Source organism: Grammomys surdaster, unplaced genomic scaffold (assembly GCF_004785775.1).
Source record: "Grammomys surdaster isolate TR1022 unplaced genomic scaffold, NIH_TR_1.0 125940, whole genome shotgun sequence".
Classification (NCBI taxonomy): Eukaryota; Metazoa; Chordata; class Mammalia; order Rodentia; family Muridae; genus Grammomys; species Grammomys surdaster.
Window position 1 is genome coordinate 1,589,133 of NW_021620762.1, and position 22,500 is coordinate 1,611,632.

At 52.6% G+C, this 22,500-nt stretch overlaps 1 protein-coding gene across 5 annotated transcripts in view; it reads right to left on the bottom strand.

Moving 5' to 3' along the window:
* The window catches only part of Septin9 (septin 9), a 163,213-nt gene that overhangs the window by 59,541 nt on the left and 81,172 nt on the right, over nt 1–22,500 (bottom strand). For 4 of the 5 annotated variants that reach the window (XM_028752750.1, XM_028752753.1, XM_028752751.1 and 1 more), the window contains one exon: nt 10,261–10,902. In XM_028752750.1, coding sequence (XP_028608583.1) covers nt 10,261–10,902 — 642 coding nt within the window. Of the gene's footprint in view, nt 1–10,260; nt 10,903–20,850; nt 20,930–22,500 lie in introns of all 5 variants that reach the window. The other variant, XM_028752749.1, reaches the window with a different exon arrangement.

A 22,500-nucleotide genomic window follows, 5' to 3' on the forward strand; every position in this document is an offset into this window, starting at 1 on the left:
ACGCACAGGCACACACACCACACATGCACACACACACACCACACACAGGCACACATAGGCACACACATGCACACGCACACACACGCACACACGCACGCATGCACACACACCTATACCCTGATGTAAAATGTGCTTCTTCAGTTACTTTCTGGAAGATTCCAGACTTGGTGATCCTGAGATCTAGCATCCTGCCTGGACCACTGCCCTCCCCCAACTCCAAGACAGTTCTTTTCCCATCATTCCTTCCTCCAAGGTTCCAACAATGGAAGGTGGGTAGGTGGCCTTGCTTCTCAGGGTCCAGGGTCCTCTGCACATGTCCTTCTCAGAACCTTTGCCACTCTCTAGTGCACAGATGTGCTTTAGAACAGTGTGGCCCAGGGCATCTCCTAGTCTGACAGCTCATATATTCGCCCCCCCCCAGCCCCCTGCAGGTGGAACCATATCCCGGACAGATGCTGATGGAGTCACAGCGAGCCGTCCCCTCTACATTCCCTCCCCCAGAAGGTGCTAAAGCAACCATCTCTGAATGGTCTGAATGATTTTAAATAGATGAGTGAATGATTTTTTTTTTTGGACAGTGGTTCTTCGTCTGTGTGTCTTGATCCCTTTTGGGGTCACCTGTCAGATGTCCTGCATATCAGATATTTACATTACAAATCATAACGGTAGCAAAATTAGACTTATACAGTAGCAATGAAAATGATCTTATGGTTGGGGGGATCACCACAACATGAGAAACTGTATTAAAGTTCTCAGCATTCGGAAGGTTGAGAACCACTGGTCTAGGAGGAACACTGGGGTTTGGGGGTTCTGGGGAGAGATGCCTGTTACATGGGCATGAAATCCTGACAGAATCCTCAGAATTTACACTAAAACACAGCATGGCTGTGCATGCATGTGACACCAACACTGAGAGAAGTGTTCAGACAAGAGATGGCTGAAGCTGGCTGGCCACCTAGCCTGGCCGAACACCAGGGCTTCAGGTTTAGTGAGAGACCAGCCATCTCAAGGGAATAGTGGAGGGAAACCCTAGGCCTTCTCCTCAGGGATCCGCATCTGGGCATGCATACACCACATACAAACACATTTTAAAACTACTGTTACTATATACATGCATGACTGAGTGTGGCACACACCACAGTACTCGTATGGAGGTCCAGGGCACACCCTTGCAGAGCCAGTTCTTTGTATCCATCTTTGTGTGGTTTCCAGGAGACTAAGAGATCACCTTTACCCACTGAGCCATCTCACAAATACATATGCATATATATGTACATATATGTATGCATTGAGATTAGGTCTTCCTGTGTAGCCTGGGCTGACCCAGAATTCACTACATAGCCCAAGTTAACCTCAGACTCATGGCTTTCCTGTCTCTGCTTCCCAAATGCTTGAATTACATGCATTCACTACACACCCAACTAAACAATAATTGATTTCTTTCGGTGCTTGGGAATAAAAAGCAGTCGTGCCTCCTAGGCCAGCACCCCGCCACATCCTCAGGGCTAAAAAGTAAGTTCTGAAGAGCCTCTCCCAACTCACAGCCCCATGGAAAATAACTTTAAGTGGTTTTTTTTTCTTTCAGTGCTAGTCACCCACAAAAGTATGAGGCCCAGATGGTTTCACTAGTGAGTGCCTTAACAGTCTTAACAAAGACAGGACTGTGTGTGAAAGCAGTCCAGAAGGAGAGGAAGAAAGGAACGCATCCAGGGTGTTTCTGCTAAGCCAGCACCACGCTGTCACCAAAAAAACAAAAATAGCTCAGCACACGCCCCACACTGCAGAGCCAGCTCACTGTGCATCCGTGCAAAAAAACCAAAAAAACAAAACAAAACAAAACAAAAAAACAAAAATACCAAACCCAAAAGTCCAGATCCCACCACGATGCTCAAACTGAAATAAATTCCAGCAGATTAACAACATCAGTACATAAAAATAAAACCACAGAAACATTAGAAGAAAACACGGATGAAATTCTTGTCTATAATTCTGGAATGCAGCAGGATGTGAAACCCAAGCGCTCAGAGAAAAAGCAGAAGCCTGACAAACACAAGCCTTCAGATTTTCTGTTTAGAACAACACACTACAGCTCGGGGTGTGTGTGTGTGTGTGTGAGGGGCTTAAACCTTGTACCACACACAACAAAGGTCAAAAGAATTTTTCTTCCCCTCTCCCTTCCCCCTCTCCCTCTCCCTCCCTCCAAGGAAGACTCTTATGCATTCACTCTGTCACCAGGTTGGTCTCTAACTACTGGCCATCTCCCAGCTTGAACCTCTCAAGGTCTGACCACCACCATCAGCTCAAAACCTCTTAGAAAAGAGAGCATGGGGCTGGAGCAATAGCTCAGAGGCTGCTGAGGCGCTAGGTTCAGTTCCCTGCACCCACACGGCAGCTCACAACGATCTGTAACTCTGGTTCCAGGGAAAACAGTGCCCCCTTCTGGTCTGCACTAGTATAACAAGCATGCTCATGGTGCACAGATCTGCACACAGGAAAACACACATAAGGTACGAAATTAAAAAAATAATTAATTTGAGGCATTTGAGATGCCTCTAAAACAGAGATTTTTTTCCCTTTTATTTTTCTCTTGGCCATGTTAAGGATCCAACCCAAGGCCTCAAATGCTAATCCTGTGCGTCACCATTAAACCAACACCCCTGTCCACCACACATAGGCTTTTTGACAAAATCTGCACACACAAAATTCCAAACGTTGTCAGTACGCCCAACCATCATGGTACACCCTCCTGAGAACAGCCATTGGGGATGGGGGGACAGCTTCCTTTTCAGGCTTCTTGGAATCCTTAGGATACAATGTAGCAGTGAGCAGAAAAGACCTTTTGGAATACACAGCAGAAAGCTGAGCAGGAAAAGGCAGGAGCCAGGCAGCAGGTCAGCGCCTGTGTGGGTCCACCTGTGGGTGGGAGCAGGGCCCATTGACAGGGCCTCCGGACCAGGAGACCTGAAAACTCCAGCATTTCCTCTAGTCTGCAGGCAAGACACAGCTTCCTTAAACAAGGGTGGGGCTCAGTTTCCATGTATGCACTTAACACAAACTCCGGGGGCCGGCTCCCACTCCCACAATTCATCCTAATGAGGAGCCACACCCACTCTGAACACAAGAAGAATGGGCCAGAGGAATATGTCATCAGGCCCAGGGCAGAGCAGAAACAGAATCCCAGGCTCCCAGAAGTGAGCAAAGCCTGCCTGTGCCTGGCACTGACTCTCTGCTTCCATAGGAGCCGTTGTGAGCTATCAGAGGGAGATGGAAACTCCGGGGCCATTTTAGAATCCAGGCAATGCCAGACAGGTACAGGATGGTTTTCCACCAGGAGCCAGTGGGTAGAATTCAGCATGGGCAAGGTATGGTGTCATGGCTACAGGCCTGTTTCTTTCTCTGGGAGACAGATAGAGACAGACAGACCCCCACACAAGGACTTCCCCAAAGAATTATTGCTCTTCGAGTAAAGTGAGATAGTCAGAAGCAGGGCTGGGGTCAAAGGGCATGAGATCCTTCTGGCACCCCCAACTCCTCCCAAGCCTGTTGGTTATTAGTTTAGAGGGAATTGTCTGTTTGTTAGGATTTTTAATTTTTAAATTTTCATTTATATATCATGTTTGGGTGGAGGCCAGGGACACTGGGTAGGTGGTTGTAAGTCACCTGATGTGGGTGCTGGGAACCAAACTCAAGTCCCCTGCCAGAGCAGAATGTGCTCTTAATTGCTAAGCCCAGAGACGGAGGGAGAGAAGGAGAGATGGAGGGAGAGAGGGAGGGGGATTGTAAAGTCCAGACGAGGGCATCAGATTTCCTGGAGCTGGGGCTCTAGGTGGTTATAAGCCACCCAATATGGACGCTGGGAACTGAAATTAGTCCCTCTGAAAAAGCAACAAATTTTTCATTCCTTTTTTGGAGACAGTGTCTCAGTATGTAGCCCTGGCTATCTTGAAACTCACTCTGTAGACCAGGCTGGTCTTGAACTCACAGAGATCCACCTGCCTCTGCCTCCCAAGTACTCGGGATTAAAGGCATGGCTACACGCCTAGTGTAACAAGCACTCTTAACCACTGAGCTATCTCCCCAAACTTCCTGCCTCCACTGGTTTTATTGCTGAGATGGGCTCACACATGCCTGGGCTGGACAGAACTCCAGATCTTTCTTCCACCACCCACTCTCAGGTCCCTTTTACTCTCTCCTGTGCCCAGTGTTTGCAGAGACCTGGAAGGAAGCCAGGTTTCAGATCCCAATGCCCCTGGTCTGTTGACCACAGGAGGGTAAAAGATTTCCTGTAATGGGAGAGGGACCTACCCTGTCCACTGCGAGGCCTAGAGGAAGTGAGAGCCCTGGATATACCTTCCTTTGAAACTCCCAGACTTGAGGCTCTGGGAGTGAGGCATGTGCCTCGTGGCACTCTTCCTGGCCACCGGAGAAATCCAGAGTCTGGTCAGAGGCTGCCCACATCCCGGGTGTCAGCTGGGAACATCAGTGTGCCGTTTCCGGGATGAATGTGCCCTCTGTCCAGCCACATGGGGAAAGCATGGCTATCTGCCCTGGGCCACCCTCTACAGCCATAGCACCATTCAGACGCTGGATCCAGCAGCTGTCCAGAGCTTAGAGGCTGAGGATAATGGCATGATTCCTCCTTGGGCAACTGCTCCATGTAGGTGGGGATGGGAGGGTCATACAGTGCCATGTGCTGAGCCAGGCTCAATCCAGAGCACCGCTGGGTGGTCAGAGCCTCAGCCACAGAGTTGGAGGGGTGGAACAGGACCCGCCCCCCAGGCAGGCGTGCCCCAGCTGTCTTTCTCTCTATTTAAGGTATTCCACAGCTGCTGGGCCGTGATCCGTGGAGAGGCCTGGCTCTCCCTCATCACTGCGGCCTTGGTTCTGCAGACAGCTGGGCGGCAGACAGCTGGGTAGGCAGCCAGGGAGGGACTCTGCGTAGACCCCAGAGCCAGGGACTGTCGGCCTCCGTCTTAAAGCAGATCCCGCTGCTCTGACCACTCTGCCTCCCAGCCCTCCAGTTTTCTACCTTGCCCTAGGTGGGAAGAGTCTGGGAGAGCTCAGACTGAGCAGGTCCATCCTCAAGAGGAAAAAACATCCAGTCCCAGAACAGGGTGGCCACTGTGGCAAAGAGGAGAGAGGGCCGTGCGGGTGCAGTGGCTTGGTAGGAATGTCCTTCCTGCAGACGTGGCCAGATCCCTCCAGAAGAAACACAGGAGGCTCCCCGTGAGCAACTTCTCTGCTGGCCTCATGAAGCACAAACAGGCTTTCACCATCGGCCTTAACCCATCCCGACGAGAGCCACGCCCATGGACAGTCAGGGCAGTCCCCGCAGCCTGTAGCTACCCTGCAAATACAAAGGCTGTCTATGGAGCCCTCTGCAGAGCCTGGGTTATCTCCCTGCCAGTTCTCACAGGGATCGCCCACTTTCCAACTGGACACCTCAACTTGTGGGATATGCTAAGTCCTCCCCAGGCTGAACCTGGTACATTCTTCCTTATTTGGAGCCCAGGGCTTCCTGTCCAGGAGTTCCCCCCTTCTGTGACACCATTAGTGTGCCCCGATTAATCCCCTGCATGCCACAACGGATTTGTAACCCCACTGTCTGCGTGAGGCCTCTCCCCTATTTGTCCCTGGGTCTGATGTAGACACAACACCAGGGACATATGGGAGGAGGTCATCCACCCATCCCAGGGACCAACCCCACTGACAGACCGACCGCTTCAGAAACTGAACAGGCTGAGGAATGGAGGTGCTCGCTCAGAACAGTGGGCTCACGGGTGCAGCCTGGACACACCCAGGAACTCAGCAGGCCTCATGAGCACCAGAGAAGGCGAGGGACCAGAGCTTGAGGGAGTGGCAGGCAAGTGCAGCACCCTCCTTATAAGGCAGTCTGGGGAGCCACCAAGTGTGGCTGTGTGCCAGAAGGGAGGCTGGAGGAGCTGAGCCAGCAGCCTGCCCTCGAGGTATCCCAGCATCACCAAGGGCTCTATGACAACGGGAACCCAACATATATAACAGAGCTTAGATCTCAGAGGCCAGGGAGCCTGGGCTGCCTTTCTCCTTCAGACATCTAGGTCCCCTTACTCCTCCCTGACCCCTCACCAGTGCACTCTGAGGATGGCTCTCCTCCTCTACTCAGCCCCCAGCACTGAAGGGACAAGCAAGGATGTGGAGCAGGGAACATGGACCTCTGGGAAGAAGCTACAAGAAGCATTAGCTTGGTCCCTTGGGGTAGGCTTTGGGGTTCCTGCATGTGCCTGCAGCAGCCGCTAAAATGTCCCCAGGTCACCGCCTGCCAGACGCCACCATTAATTTTTATTGTCCAAGTCACTTACTAGTTACCGTAGGATACTCTATAAAAATAGACAGCGGGCCCGAGCTGTGCCCCCCTCCCCTGAGGACCCCAGCCTCCAGTTGGCTGCTGACAGAATTCTGAAGAGTGTACAGCAGAATGGTGAGGGTGACGAGAGCTTGTGGTTAAAATTTAGTCCTTTTCCTAATGTTCACAATTTTCTGCATTTTGAAGAATCGAAAATTACTGATTGTCCCATGGAAATCTGTTTTCTGCGCTGGGAAAAAAGAGACCAGCAGTGGGAAGATGTAGTTTACACATGCAAGTAATTTACAACCTAGGAGAAAGCAAAGATGGCCCGGAGTTACAGGAAGGGAGGGTGTGTCCACCTATGGGGCAGGATGGGTAGGGATTTGAGGGGAGTGTAGGAGTTGAACAAAGCAAGAGCAGGGGTCAAGAGGTCGGAGTTAAGGGTTTGTAAGGAAGGTGTGGAAACACAGAGAAGAGCCGAGCCGGGAGCTAGGGAGCAGGAAGGACCCTGCTATTGGGTGCCTAGCCAGGAACAGCTCAGCAAGGGCACCAGAGACCCCATGGATGTACGGCCAGAGGAGGAGGGAGAATGGGCTGTAGCATTGGAGGAGAGGCTGTGGGTGGGGGAAGATGAGACAGTTCCCCAGAGCCACACCATATGTTTTCCAATAGGCTCCCTGGAGAAGGCCCTGCTTGCCTTGTCTCTCTCTTTTGCTCTGCCCTGTCCTCCACTATCTTGGGGCTCTAGACTACCACGAAGGGCCTTCCGTGTGTTCAGCCATCGGTAAATACAGCCACGTAAGCACAAGGACCTGAATCATTCCCAGAACCCACAAGTGTCATAAGCACTTACCATATTAGCACGGGAGAGGTAGAGGCAGGAAGATATTGAGACATTGCCGGTCAGCCAGCCGGACAGGTCAGCCCAGATCCCAGCGAGAGGTCCTGTCCCCAGACAGTGCAGGCTGGAGGCACTGCTCAGTCCCAGCACCCACGTGGTGGTTCACAACCATCCTCAACTCTAAATCCAGGGCATCTGACGCCCTCTTCTGACCTCTGCAGCCACTAGGCATGCGCATGGTACACACGCATATATGAAGTTAAATCAATCATACACAAAAAAATAACATAAATATATCTAAAATTGAAAAAAAAATTAGCAAACTGGGAACTGTAGAACTGGTTCAGCAGATAGGAACACTGAATATTTCTCTAGACAGCCCAAGTTCAATTCCCAGCAGCCACATGGCAGCTTACGGCTGTCCGTAACTACAGTTCCAGGGGGTCTGTTCCAGGCACGCACATGGTGCACGTGTATATGTATGCAGGCAAAATACACACACATAAATAAATAAATCTTCAAAGAAAAAAAAGCAAGGTGGATGCCTTCTGAGGAATGACACAAAAGCTGACCTCTGTCTTACACACACATACGCACACCATATACACATGAAACACACACATACACACACCATATACACAGACACACACACACAGACACACAGACATACACATGCACGCACATATGTACACACATACACACACACATGCACACATACACACATATATACACACAGAAACACACATGCACGCCCATACATACACAGACACACACACACCAGATATATATACATGTGTACACACATACACATACAGACAGACACACACATGCACACACATATATACACACATGCCCCCCTACACCCACACCACACATACCATAGACACACACACATCACACACACACTTAACACACACCACAGACATACACACATGCACACACACAACACACACATATACCCACATACACACACACCAGACACACACATACATATTCATGTGCACACACATACACACACACACATACACACACCACAGATATACACACATAACACACACATATACACACTATACACACACATACATATTCATGTGCGCACACACACACATACACACATATACAAACAGGCACACAAATGCACACACACACACACAAACACACACGACCTTTCTTTACTCTGGTCTATTAAGTTCCTGCCCTCTTCAACAGGTTTCCACAGAGTTTTTTCACTGTCCACCCACAAGCTGGCGAGGGTGGAGGCTGTGGACTGGTCCCCATGGCCCAATCCCGGGTGCAGCGTCTGAGCTGCATCCTCACTGGAAGATAAGCAGCATCCTTCATCAGACGCTCCCCGCGTGGCCCCAGAACCAGGACCACCTTCTGTGCATCCAGCACCAGCTGCAATCAACAGCTGGGTGGCGGGTGCAGCTGCCTGTCTTTCCACCCACATCCTGTCTGACTCAGCAGTGTGAACAGCTCCTCTCAGGAGGGAGGTGTAGCTGGAGGTCTCAGATCAATCAGGCTCTGTGGAGGGAACGCCAGGGCACTGAGCCCTCTACTCAGCAGTGCACTGGGCCTCTGTTCCCTCCACCTGAGGTCTGGACGCTCAGTCTGGGCAACCCTCAACAGGGTCAAGCTTAGGACTTGGAGAGAGAAGCAGACACACACCCAGGCCTGGAAGGACCCTTCAAAGGTTCATGAGTCCCTGGACACTTCCTGTGGTCTGATATTTGACACTCTAAGAAGGCTGATTCCCAGGTTCCCACACTGTCACCCCAGACTGGTCCCAAGGCCACCAACCACTAAAGAGTCAAAGAACAGAGGCTTGCAAAGCTACGTGCATCCTAGGAGGCAGCATTGTTTACGAGAGGCAAATGCTGGGAGTCAGCCAGATGTACATCAGTAGACAAATTGATTCTACCTGAACTGGGGACAGCTCAGTGGGACAGCACTTGCCTGGCAAGCACAAGTCCATTATAGGGGGAGAAAGTGTTCTGCTGTGCATATAACACGATTCAGTTTGTTAAAGGAATCAGGTTCTGACACAGGGTCCAATACGGATGAACACCGAGGCCACTGTGAAAGTCTCAAGGAGCCAGAGAGAACAGAGTAGCGCAGCCTCACCTAGAAAGAAGCATGGGGCTGTCACGACCTGAGGAAGAAGCATGGGGCTGTCACGACCTGAGGAAGGAGGCATAAGGAGTTACTTCATGGGGAGCAGAGTTTCTGTTTGAGGTGTGGAGAGTTCTGGAAATTCATGGAGGTGGTACTTGTGACACAACCTGGATGTGCCTAGCGGCACTGAGCTGCATCCATTAACAGGACCGCAGCAGTCAACGTATCTTGTGTGTGCTTCGTTACAACGAATGATAGTAATTAAAGAAGTGGGAGCACATCGTCACCCTCTGCTTCCGACTGCGGACATGCCACCGCCATCTGGCTTTCTCCACCATGATGACTCTGTCCCCTGGAGCCGAGAGCCAACACAAACCCTTCCCTTCCTCAAGTGGGTCCTAGGGCAATTTTGCTTCAGCAGTGAGAAGTTACTCATGTAGGGAGGAAGGCCAGACTAGAGAGATAGCAGGACGGGAGGACACTAGTGCAAACATCGGGAGGACTCACGTTCCTCCTCCCCGTCCTCAGCTCCGGGCCTCCACCTGGCACTCAGGCTGTGCTTCCTCATGGGTGAGATCTGGATTCCAGAAGGCCCACCCAGTGACCTAGCGATCACCAGAACATGGCTTGTTCCAAGAGCCACGGGAGCACGCATGGCTCTGCCACCAACCACCCCTCTCCAGCTGCCCAGGTTTCACAGTTCCAGGATCGCATGACCAAGGCCTGGCAGTGGCCACCAAAGGAGCTTGGTCCCCACAGGTGCTTCTCAACTGCAGGCACTTGCTGTGACTCTGAGCCTTGGGACGCAACTCTGCACATCCAGGTCTTTTCCCATTTCCATGGAAGTATGTGTCTTACACACACACACACACACACGCACACACACACGCACACACACACACAAAGGTTCTTCTAGGAACCTCAGAGCAAGGTCCTATCCCAAGTACACAGCTTGAAGACCCAGTGCTGAGTTACTCACCTTCTTGGTTCCGATATGGGATCTCAGCCACAGGGGGTCTGGGCTCCTGCCTGCTCTGCAGCTGAGACACCAGGGCCTCTGAGTTCTCCAGGGTCTGGGGCGGGAGCGGGCAGTTGGGTGCCTCAGCTGGCTTGGGCACCTGGATCTCTACCCTCTTGGGGGCTGCATCGGTGGTGACAGGCACGGCAGAGCCCTCGGGAATCTTTGAGGCAGGGGTCTCCACCCTGCGGAGCACTGACTCCTGAGGCTTGACTAGGGTGATCTCCGTCCTCCGAGGGACAGGCTCTGGTGTCTTGTGGCCCAGGACTTCGGCCCTCTTCAGCCCGAACCGTGAGGGCCCGGCAGCGGAGGCTGGGCCCTCCACCTGCTTGGAGGAGATGTCGATGGAGAGCTCCGTGCGGCGAGACATGGGCTCAGGTGCCTTGGCCCCGGCCAGGTCCACCCTCCGCAGGGGAGGCTTGGGTGAGCGCTGGCTCAGGGAGTCTACAAGGCGAGCAGCAGGCTCTGAGTTCTTCACCCCCAGGTCCTGGAATTTCTGGCTGGAGCTGGCCACCGTGGCTCGGAGCAGAGGGGTCTGGACCCTCCGGGGTGGCGTGGAGTTGGGCGGTTCAATTTCCTCGACTTCAAAAGATCTCTTTAAGGCTGGAAGAGAGAGAGAAGAGAGGCTGTGGTGTGCACAAGGGGAAAGGGGCCCTGGCATTACATGACATTCTCTATGTTAAAAAAATGGCAGAGCTGTCAGACCAAGGGGAGTGGAGAATCCCAGCTACTTGGGAGGCTGAGGAAAGATCTCAGGTTCAAGGCCTGCTTGTGCTACAGACCAAGTTCAAAGCCAGCTCAAGGAACTCTGTGAGAACTTTTCCCCCCAGAAAAAGCGAGGGATGGAGAAACCTCAGTGAGGGGGTGCTTGCCTACTAGGTACAGAACACTGGGATCAATACCCAACATGGTCAAAATGGAAAGAAAGAAGGACAGAGAAAGGTGTGCTGGGTACGATGCCATGGGGCTCACGAGGAAGCCACCTCCCTTTTTGGCCTGCATGTGGTAAGTATGAGAGACAGACAAGTTCATCCCAGGACCTCCCAGAGTTCCTGACACGCTGACACTCGGGAGGCTGTCCTGAGAGGATGGTAACCCCTCCCTTGTTCTGCTGTGGCCACAGCCCAAACCATAAAGCCACCCCCTCTAGAGACTTAGGACTGTGGAGTTTCTCTCCTGTGGTTTTCCTCCCCTTCTTCCTCTCCTCCCATGACACACACCCAGACACCATCAGCCAAGAGAGCACAGCCCACCATGACATGTGACATCCCGAGACACCTCAACAGCTGTGCTATAAGGAATACTATTCCTGGGGCTGGACAGCTTAGTGGTTAAGGGCCCTCGCTGTTCTTACAAAGGACCTGGGTTTGATTCCCAGCACCTACCTGGTGGCTCACAACCACCCAGAACTCCAGTTTCAGGGGATCTGATGCCCTATTCCGACCTCTGCAAGCTCCCACACGCATATGCTGCACAGGTTGGTTCACTGAGGCACCCTCACATACACATTAAAAAAAGGGCTTATCCCCTGCCTGGACAGCGAGACAGTTTAGTGTGTAAAGCAGGGACCCCCATGTGTCCTCTGACCCACATGCACATATAAGTAAATAAGTGTAATTTTTAAAAGAATACTATGCCCCTGCCTCAACAGTAAGGAACCATAGCATCCATCTCTGATACCAAGGCTGTAATTCTTAACCCTCTGGTCCCTTGGCTCAGCACATGCTCCCTGACCGACCTCATCAGCCTTGACCCTGTCAATCTAGTACTCTGGGCCGTGCAGGACACTGACCACCCTGCTCCTACCCTGAGGCCCAGTGTTTCCGCTCGGCCGTGTTGACTGCTCCCAGGGGAGCAGAGGGTGGTGGCTAGGAGGCCTCCAGTCTCTTGTCTCTGCAGCCACCAGTGAAATGAACACCAGCTGTTTAGGTTAGGCAGACGCAGAGCCGGAAGGGCCCGCGTGGCAGGAACATCCACCAGCTCAGGATCCGGACAATGCAGGGGGTTTCCCCCAGCCCCAGAACCCAGGTTTCATGGGACCTCATGATATCCTCTCTCCTCCTACCCACAGCAGAAAGGACCAAGAACTGGCCCCAACCCCTGGTGACAGCTCCTGGACCATAGATACTGCACCCCTACCGGCCCCCTCCAGCCTTTTCCAAATGCAAACACCCTCCCCCACCCCTCTCCACAGGCCTACAGTACCAGACTTCCTTGAGAAGACTACAGGCTGGGATAGGAGCCACTCACTGAAGAACTCAAGTCAGTGAAACTCTTCCAGAATCTACATTTTAAAGGCCGGGTGTGGGTGCACACCCTTGTAATTCCAGTACTGGAGAAGTGGGGCTCAGTGAGATCCCAGAACTTGCTGTCTAATCAACCTAGCCTCTTAGCATTCCAGGCTAGTGAGACCCTCAATCAAAAACAACTGAGGTCAACTCTGAATATGCTCCATACATACACACACATACAGGCACACACACACACACACACGCATGCACGTACACATGTGCACACACACACACATACACACACACACATACACACACACATGCATGCACGTACACATGTGCACACACACACACACACACATGCACACATAGGTTTTGTTAGAGTTTCTTCCTTGAGAGACATGACTATGTCTCCTAAGGAATTAATATATGACTTTAAAGCTCCCCCTCGGGAACCGGTGAATTTCTTGGGCTTATCTACAGAGCACCGGTGAGGAGTTACCCTCAGGAGCATAGAATGATCCCGAAGCTGCCACACTAGGGGCTTTACCCAGAATAAATGATGATGCCCCGTAGCTACCACATAGGTGGCACCCCCTTGGTTCCCCAGCCCATATATACACTAGCCCCTCCAGACACCACCAAGAGCAACTAGAGCAGAATCCTTACCAATGGCTGGGAGGAGTGGCTAACTCCCTCCTATGGCCCACAGGCACACTCCTAACGGGCCTTGCAAGCAGGCACCCGCTGCCCTGAGAGAGGTAAGGCTGCAGAGGGGAGAGGCAGAAGAAACTCAGGCTCCTGGTGCCTGGCTCCCCAGACTGGAGCACTCCTGTGGGGACCCCTTTCCTTCTGTCAGACAATGAAGGGAACAAGACCCTGGGCCAATCATAAACTGCAATCACCCCCACCCCTCACCATCGCTATCCCCAGTCCTGCCCCCCTCCATCCCCCTCCCACATCCTTGGTCCCACAGCCTTGGTCTCTGCCTGTGCATTCTGCCAACAGTCCACATTCCCATGTTAATTTTGAACGCTGGCACAAAGCAAAATGAGCTGAACAAACTACATCCACAAGCCTCAGTCACTCATGGTCTCAAGGCCCCTAGGTCCTTGGCTATCTATACAATGTGCGTACACAGAGGGAGAGCCTGCCTTGGCTCAGATCCATCCCCAGATAAGTGCCTGTCCTCCTCAGGAGATGAATCAGGTGCCAAGCCAGGCTCTCCCCAGCCTTCCTGGATCCTACGCTGCCCACACACTTCTTCCCCAGCCCACGGAGCCACAGGCTTCAGGGAGTGTGTTCAACACTAGACATGGCCGCTCACGGCACCACCATGACCTCACTAACTTCCAACAGCGTGGCTGTGGGCTTCTAACTGTGGGCATGGAGCCTAGAGGATGGGCCTCCAGAGCAGAGGCATCGCTTTCAATCCCACCTAGCCCAAGACACCCCACTTTCTTCAAGGATTATGCAGTGGTTCTGAAAACTGCCCCCCCACACACAAAAAGACCTCTTCAGGTGCTATCCCCTCAGAACTTTGTGGGAAACAGGTCTTACACTATAATCAAGATGAGGATACTTCTGATTTGGGATGGACACCAAGTAGTGTCCTTGAAAGAGAAAGGCAAAAGATTATCCGGAGAGCTGGAAGCCAGAGGCCATCTGAGTGTCTCCGGCCACAGCTGCTGGGACAGGCAGGAAGTATCCTCCCTTTGGGGTGTTTGGATAGAGTACAGATTTACTGACACTTTGACTTTAAACTCCAGAACTGAGAGAGAATGGATGTGTCCATCCTGTCACCAATATTGCAGTATAGCAGCCTGGGACAAACGCAGAAGATGCAGGAGAGTCAAGACTCCGGGTGGTGTGAGGTCATCAGGAGCCCAGTAAGAGGGTACAATGTGCCACACTGCAGCTCAGTCCAGGGCATCTGCCTGAGACCCTGACTTGACTACATATCTGATGCCAGTGACTGCCTTAGTAGAGCAGTAGCTGGGCACAGGTTTGAGCTAGTGCAGCCAGAGGGACCCCAGTGAGCACCCCAAATTATATACAGAACATATAGGTCTCCACACTGCCACTGGAAGCTAAAACAGTACCACCAGCCCTTACGGCAGGAGGGGGCCACTCGGGCCTTTTTTACCCAAAGTGCTCTAAAGGTCTGACTCACCCCTACCCAAGCCAGGTTCAAGTCTCAGCTACTTCTCCGAGCCCCTCAGCCTCCACCCTCCTAACTAGAACCAAAGGCTGTTGAGGAATCTTGTGCTCTGCCCACTTCTGGGACTTGCGTCCCAAGGAAGTGATCAGAAGATTTAGGTAGGAGAGCACCTACATCCACACAAACATGGCAGACTCTGAAAACCGTGCGGATATACAGTCCAGAGTCTCATAGAGTCACCGGAATCACATCGTGGAAGATGAGAAATGCTGAGAAAATTTAGTAAAAATAGCAGGATACAAGCCGCATACACAGGGTCCTAACTCCCGTCACGGGCGTGAGCGCATCTTTGAAAACTGCACCTTGCTAGGGAAGTTCTGGTGGTTCTGGAGGACTTTGCACATGATGCAAGAGAACACACACCTCCCAGCTCACTCCTTTCCCGAAGCACAAGCCCCTCCCCTTGCCCCTCAAGCACTTTGCCTCAGCAGCTATCCACAGAAAGGCCAGCAGCCTCCTTCCAGCTGTAAACCCTCCTTCCCCAGAACCTGTGGGGGGCCTAAGCCTGAGCAGCCTGGGTCTGGGCCTGTTTAAGGAGGAATGTAGGAAGCACAAGGGACCATTGTTAAGGCCCCTGCTCTGACCGCAAGCTGCGGGAACCTCTGAACTGCTCCTGGCTCCTGAAACCGGATCGAACACTTCCTGGTGCACGGATTGTATCGGGCCTGCTCTGGGAGGGGAGACCAGGGAAAGCTACAAAGCCTCGCCCCAGCCTGAGACCACTGTCCAGTAAGGAAACGGAAAGCCTGAGGTCAAAACAGCACAGGGAGGGAACAGCATAGAACCATTGCTCAGGCTGAGATACTCAGGTCAGACTTCTACGCAGGAACTGCAGCATACGCTAGCCACATGGAAGGCAGAGTTCACCACTCAGGGCATAGGACAGATGGTGCCACAGAGGGAAGCCGTCCGTCCACCCACTGGTAACAACGCACCTGTATGAAGAGGAGCTGGTGGGTGGTGGACCAGAAGGCTCCCCGGCCGCAACTGTCCTGCCCTGCTCTCGGGCTCCTTTAAGAACTGGGCCTTGGGCCCAGATCCTTACTCTGGGAAAGAGTGGGGCGGGGCAGCGGGCAAGGCCTTGGCCTTGGCAGAGCTGGGCCTTAGCCTCCTACTCAGCCCGAACTGGAGGCAGCAACTCCCATCCTATGGAGACTGAGAATGTAGAGCAAGGGCCCCATGCCTTCCCCAGCTGCCCTTGTGGCATGAGACCGTTGGAGAGCCTCATTCAAGGCTGACAGCTGAAGGCTCGAACCCAACAGTGCTGGAGCCATATCCTATATCCTGGAACGCCAAACCTTACCTAGCTGTGCGTGACGACGTAGTGGCAGTCACACGTGTGATGTGGTGCAGTGGCCCACCTCTCCCGGCTGAGGCCACACTTGTGGCTCAGGCACCCTGCTGCCTTTACCTCATCTTAGGTAGCCTGTCTCTGCCTCTGTCTGGGACCTGATGGAGGTCATATTCTGGTCCTCTCCAAAATGGAGTATCAACACTCCAGCTCTCCGAATTCTGAGGCAGGATTTCTCTGGGGATCAGTTTGCCATCCTCAGGGCTCCTCGGGACACGCTGGACTCTATTGCCTTTTGTGGCCTAGTCCCCTCTGTCCTATCCCAACATGGGGACCCTAGTGACCATCTCCCCTTGGGGGTCCCTGTCTCAAAGGTTACTTTCAGAGGCCTGGGCTGCTGGAGGGGGGCAGTAGGTAGGGGGCAGGGAGTAGACTTAGGACAGGAGGAGGATACAGATGGGAGACGTGGGGAGGGATGTACCTTCAGGAAGCAGAACAGTCCCAAAGGAAGAACTTAAAATTAGTCCCAGTGAGTAGAGCCTGTACAGGAAGTCCGTAAACAGCCATCCCTACCTACAACCACGTGGTTATTTAACAACAAAGCCAGGCCAAGTCCAAATGAAGACAGGAAGTTCTTCCTTCTTGGACAGTGCCAGCGGGAGACCTCAAACCTACCCGAAGTCTAGGAAGGAAAGTGAGAAAGCAGGAGCTGACACCTCAGGAGAGCCTCCCTCCCTCCCCTCTCCCGCTGCACCTTCCTCAGGTCCCGACCCTGCTGAGCCCAGCAGACAGATCCTAGAAGAAAAAGTACCTCTGCCCAGGGCTCCAGCATGACAGGCCAGGGCTCTGGCTACCCTGGGTTTATCTGTACATGTGGCCCACAGATGGTGGCCAGGGATCATGACACCGAGGTCATTGCCCATAGAGTCCTGTCCCATGATCCTCTCTGCCTGCCTTTGGAAACCCAGCATGAACTCACAAAGATTTAACCAGCATCTCTGGGTGAGGAAAAGGCTGGACACTTCCATCCACCTAACTCCTGGGAAGAGGTACAACTGGTATCTCTGGAAAGCGATTCTGCCAGGGGACTTGGGGTTCCACGGACAAAGCCAGAGAAGGCCATTCTGCCGAAGCAAAGGGTCAACTCTGTGCTGTCTCCCCTCTCCCTCCACCCTCTCTCTCCTTCTCTTCTCTCTTGGTTCACTGAGACAGAGGCTCACACTGTACATAGCCCAAGCTGATCTCAAACTCTCAGTGGTCCTCCTGTCTCAGTCCCTCCAGCATATGTACCACGGAGCCTGGCTCCCATGTGTTACTTTCTGATGACTTTAGAAAGAGACTTCTTCCTTTGTCAAGGTCACTCTGGGCCCTCAAATTTCCCTATCACATGCCAAAGGGGAAGTGACCCTGTGAGGGAGGTTAGAAAAAATCCCATCCCTGCCACTGAGTCTCTGAGATAAGATGAAGAGAAACAAAGAATAAACATTTGTAGAAGCTGGGTCTGGGATCTCAGCCCAGCACACAGGGTGTCAGTGCCCACATCGCGTCTCCCAAGGCAAAGCTTGCAAAGCCTGGTCCCTCAAAACAGGACACGGAATACAGGCAGCTGTGCGCGGCCAAGACCTCGTGTTCAGGATCGCAGACAACTGGTTTTTTTACTGGCATGCTGAATAAGTCCTCTACCATTGACTTCTTCCTAGGTGTCCTGCCCCCAACTTCACTGTGTTGGTTTCTCCTTGGAAAGACCTGTCAACAGTGAGATGAAGTGGTACCCAGGTCCAGTCAGCAACACACTCACTCATCTGGAATCCACTCAGAGCCTGTCACAGTGGCTCCCCCAAATCCAACTACCTGCTTTGGGTGAGCCAAGCACAATGAGAGAGGCAGTGCCCACTCAGATGACACATATGTACTGCCTCCCATGACCTAGAACTGCGGCTCTATTCAGAAAGAATTTCTCCAACTATGATTAAAGCGAGGCTCTGAAGGACTGCCCTGGATCAGGGCGGGCCCTGAACCCGTGACAAAAGTCATGGAAGATGGGAAGAGATAAAACTGATAAAACACACACATGCAGACGGCCTCATGAAGGCCATCACGGGTGCGTGTCAGGGAAGTGTGTACAAGTCGAAGACTGTTGACAGCCACCAAAGCCAGAAGAGACATAGGAACAGCTCATCCTTCCCTCCCTCGGGGCCTGGAGAAGGTAGTTAGGCCACAGACACCTTGAGTTGTAACTAACTGCTGACCTGCACAGCTCTGAGAGAATACTTACTGTATGAGGGTGGGAAGTCCCACCAAAGCTGATATAGCAGCCCCAGAAACGACGGTCCCCTTCAATCCCAGAAAAGGGGAGAGGAGGCTTGGGTACAGCTCCATGTCACAGTGGCTCCACTGTGGAGCCTGTGTGACACCCTGCACAGCAAGATCTCTGTCTCCAGAGAAGGGGAGAGAAAGGAAGAGAGCAGAGGAGGAGGAAGAGGAAGAGGAGGAAGAAGAGGAAGAGGAGGAGGAAGAAGAAGAGGAGGAAGAGGAGGAGGAAGAGGAGGAGGAAGAGGAAGAGAAAGAGGAGGAAGAAGAGGAAGAGGAGGGAGAGGAGGAAGAGGAAGGGGAGGAAGAAGAGGAGGGGAGGAGGAGGAGGAGGAGGAAGAAGAGGAGGAGGAAGAAGAGGAGGAGGAAGAAGAGGAGGAGGAAGAGGAGGAGGAGGAAGAGGAGGAGGAGGAGGAAGAGGAGGAGGAAGAGAAGGGGAGGAGGAAGAGAAGGGGAGGAGGAAGAGGAGGAGGAAGAAGAGGAGGAGAAAGAGGAGGAGGAGAAAGAAGAGGAGGAGGAAGAGGAGGAGGAGAAAGAGGAGGAAGAAGAGGAGGAGGAGAAAGAGGAGGAAGAAGAGGAGGAGGAGAAAGAGGAGGAAGAAGAGGAGGAGGAGAAGGAGGAAGAAGAGGAGGAGGAGGAAAAGAAGGAGGAGGAGAGGACTCGAGCCTGTCTTCCCATCCTGTTGGGCTTCTTGGCTTTGTGTCTACTCTAAAGCCCACCTCTCAGTCCAGCTTGGAAGTCCAGGGAAGGGACAGATGGGTCTTCTGCTCCTCTCTCTCAGCCCACCATGTTTCCTACCCAGCTTCATGCTATTCAGCACTGAGCACAGTGACCCTTTCTATTGCCTGGCTCATCAGCGAGGTGGAGGTGAGGGTGGGTCCCCTCTTTGTCAAACCGTCCTCATGTGCAGCCTGGAGGTCCCAGCTCACAAACTGTTTGATAGGGTCACAGATCCCCTTTAGAATCCGGAGTTCCAGGTGGCAGTAAATTACAGGGTCACTCTGCCTGCAGCAGATGTCACACACACACACACACACACACACACTCACACACACTAACATATACTCACATACACTCATACACACACTCACACACTTGCACACACTCACAAAACACACACACTAACACATACACACATATACTCACACTCTTGCACACACACACTCACATACACTCATACACTCACTCACAAAACACACACACTAACACACACGCATTTGCGTGCGCACACACACACACACACACGTAGCCTCATACAGGGTCAGGAAGCCCTCCTCACAATGCTACAAACCCATCAGACAGGCATGTAAGAAGCCTCTGCCCAGAGCTGGGGGGCCTTAGCCTACACCCTCCCCTGTGGGCCTCCAACGTTCTTCTTCCAGAGCCTGTGGCCCCTTGAGGAGGCTGCCCCAGTAAAGGCCCTCTTTGTGTAAATTTTAGATTCCTGCCTCTAACCTGCCACCTTGCTCCCCTCCTGCTTGGAGCCCCAGGGTCATTCCGCAATGGCCATAAACTGGTTGCAGGATTCGACTCCCTTTCGTCTTTGCTAAATTACAGCTATGGGACTTGAACACACCTGGAATCGTCAGCAGCTGAAGAAACAGGCCTAAATTGAGGTTAAATTGAGATGTGGGGCAGATATGAGGAAGAACTTCCTGTTTTGGGGCAGGAAGGCCACAGGGCAGAGGAAGCGTCTCTCCCTGATGCTGTGCAGAGGTGGACACAGAAGTATTTTGAGTTTGTGTTTTGTTTATCAGACGGGGTCTTATATTGCCAGGCTGCTCTCAAACTCACTATGCAGCCAAGGCTGGCTTTGAATCCATGCCTCCTGCCTCCACCTCCCAAGTGCTGGGATTATGGGCTTGTGCCACTGTACACAAAGGACACAGCTGCGGACAGGTCCCTGAAGGAGGGTCTGGATGCTCCTGGCCTTGGGGAGGGGAGGGGATTATGTGACCTTTGAGTTCCCTCAGGCCAAAAGTTCCCAATTAAATGGCAGCTGATGAAGGAATAAGAGGCTGAAGACTTCAAAAAAAGAAAGGAAGGAAGGAAGGAAGGGAGGGAGGGAGGGAGGGAGGGAGGGAGGGAGGGAGGGAGAGAGAGAGAGAGAGAGAGAGAGAGAGAGAGAGAGAAAGCCTAGCCTGCAGCTCTTGCCACTTAGAATGTGAAGGTCAGAAGCCACAGGGGAGGAAGCTAAGTTTCCTAGTTTGCACAGTGGGACACAAAACCAGGGTCCCGTCTAGGGATAGAAAGCTTAGAGTCCAACTAGAGGCCAGTACCCAGCACAGCCCACTCACCTCAGTTTACCTCCTATCTGCTCCCCAACATCTAACTCACCTGAAGGTTCTCAACTCCCCCAAACACTGCTCTCCCATATTCTGAGGCTTCGCACGGGTCCCATTTCCCATGATCCTCCAGATGGGGGCCACGCCAAGAAGCCTCCATGAAACAATGGTCAGGCAGCCTGCCTATGCAATACAGGTCTGTCTGGGACCTACCTTCCTTTCCAGCATGATAAGCCTGGGTACTTTCCTGGGGACCCAGAGCTCCTGAGGGAGACATGGTCCTGTGTCTTCTCTGCAGCATAGAGAAGGCTGTTAGGCCAGGATCAGTTCTCAGGGTCCAGTTTCCTGGCTTAGCCATTCCCTCCTTCTCCATCTTAAGTCCAGTCATTAGATACATGTGTAGTGACCAGTCCTGACCTGCCTAAATAGAGAAATACCCTCCCTCCTCCCTCCACACACCATGGGAAGATCTCAAAGGCACTTTAAAAGTGAGAAGAAAAAAAAAGTCAAGGAGAAGCGGCATTTACTACCAGGGGCCACTTGGCCCGGTGGGACCCTCCATTAATCACACAAGCCATCTTGGACAGGGTGCCAGCTGGAGCTGTTCTGTGGCCTGAGGCCCAGGCAGATATGAGCTATGGCCTAATTACAGGGCACAGTGACCCCAGGGTCAGAGTTCAGGCTCCTGTCAGAACAGCACCCAGGAGCCAGGGGCGGAGTCAGAGGCCAGTTCTTGACAGTCAGACTCAATGTTCACCCAGCTGCCTGAGGTGGGGTCAGAGCCTCAGGGACCACAGGGCCCTGCCTGTGCCCCGTCCGCCTTGCTTGGTTAGGTTCCACTGAGCCTGAGGATGGGGTGGGATCTCTCTTTAGCTTCAAAGACTCAGCAAAGAAGGGTCACGGAACACTGAGACTGAGAAAATGGGTTCACTGTGTAGAAGAGGCCACAGCTGGACACTGAGAAAATTCTAGAAGAAGTTGCCATGAAGCAGTCAGAGGTGGAAGCTATGCAGGGTCTGGTGTGGGGAGAGGGGGGCTCCTCCTTCTGAGACTCCCTGGGGTTCCCCTTTGTCAGCAAAGCAGTTGCTACCCCATGAAGCACTCTTGAACTTAAACAGTTTGGAACCTTGTGGGAGCTGGCCATAGTCTAGGGTCTCCATGCTTACCAGCTCTAAGGTGGGGCTGGAGCTCAGGGAGGAGAGGAGGAGCCAGGAGCAGAGGAGCTACAGGGAAGCAGTTCTGGGAGAGGGGACAAGGAAGGAAGAGGGAAGGTGGGGTCATCTGGAGAGCACCCTTCCACATGGCAGGTGCAGGACGCAGCTAAAGTCTGTCACCAAATGTCTGGTCCACCAGATCTCATCCACTATGCTGTCCACCCACTTCGAGTCTTGGACCACATCAGAGTCAGCGATACAGGAAACAGGGATAGAGGGGACAGAGCCTTGGTCCTTCTGCTTCTTCCAAAGTGCAGCCCGTCAGACAGCTAAGAAACAAGAACTGTGCCATGCTCATCAAACAGACATGGAAGCCAGCAGTCACTCAAGGCATACAACTAGGGATATCTGGTTTCTTGATGCCCACTGCTCAGCCTGAGCCTAGAACTACCACCACCGTCACCACCACCACCACCACCACCGTCACCACCACCGTCACCACCACCACAGTCGGCTATGCTGCAGACTCAATATATCCCCAAAGAAAGGATCAGAATCCTGGGTACCCATGAAAGCTTTTGCACATGCCTTTAAGGATGTCGAGTTGATATCATCCTGGGTTTAGAGCAGGCAGACAGAAAAGAAGAAGGAGGGCTGGTGAGAGGGCTCAGTGGGTAAAGGGGCTTGCTGACAAGCTTGACCTAAGTTT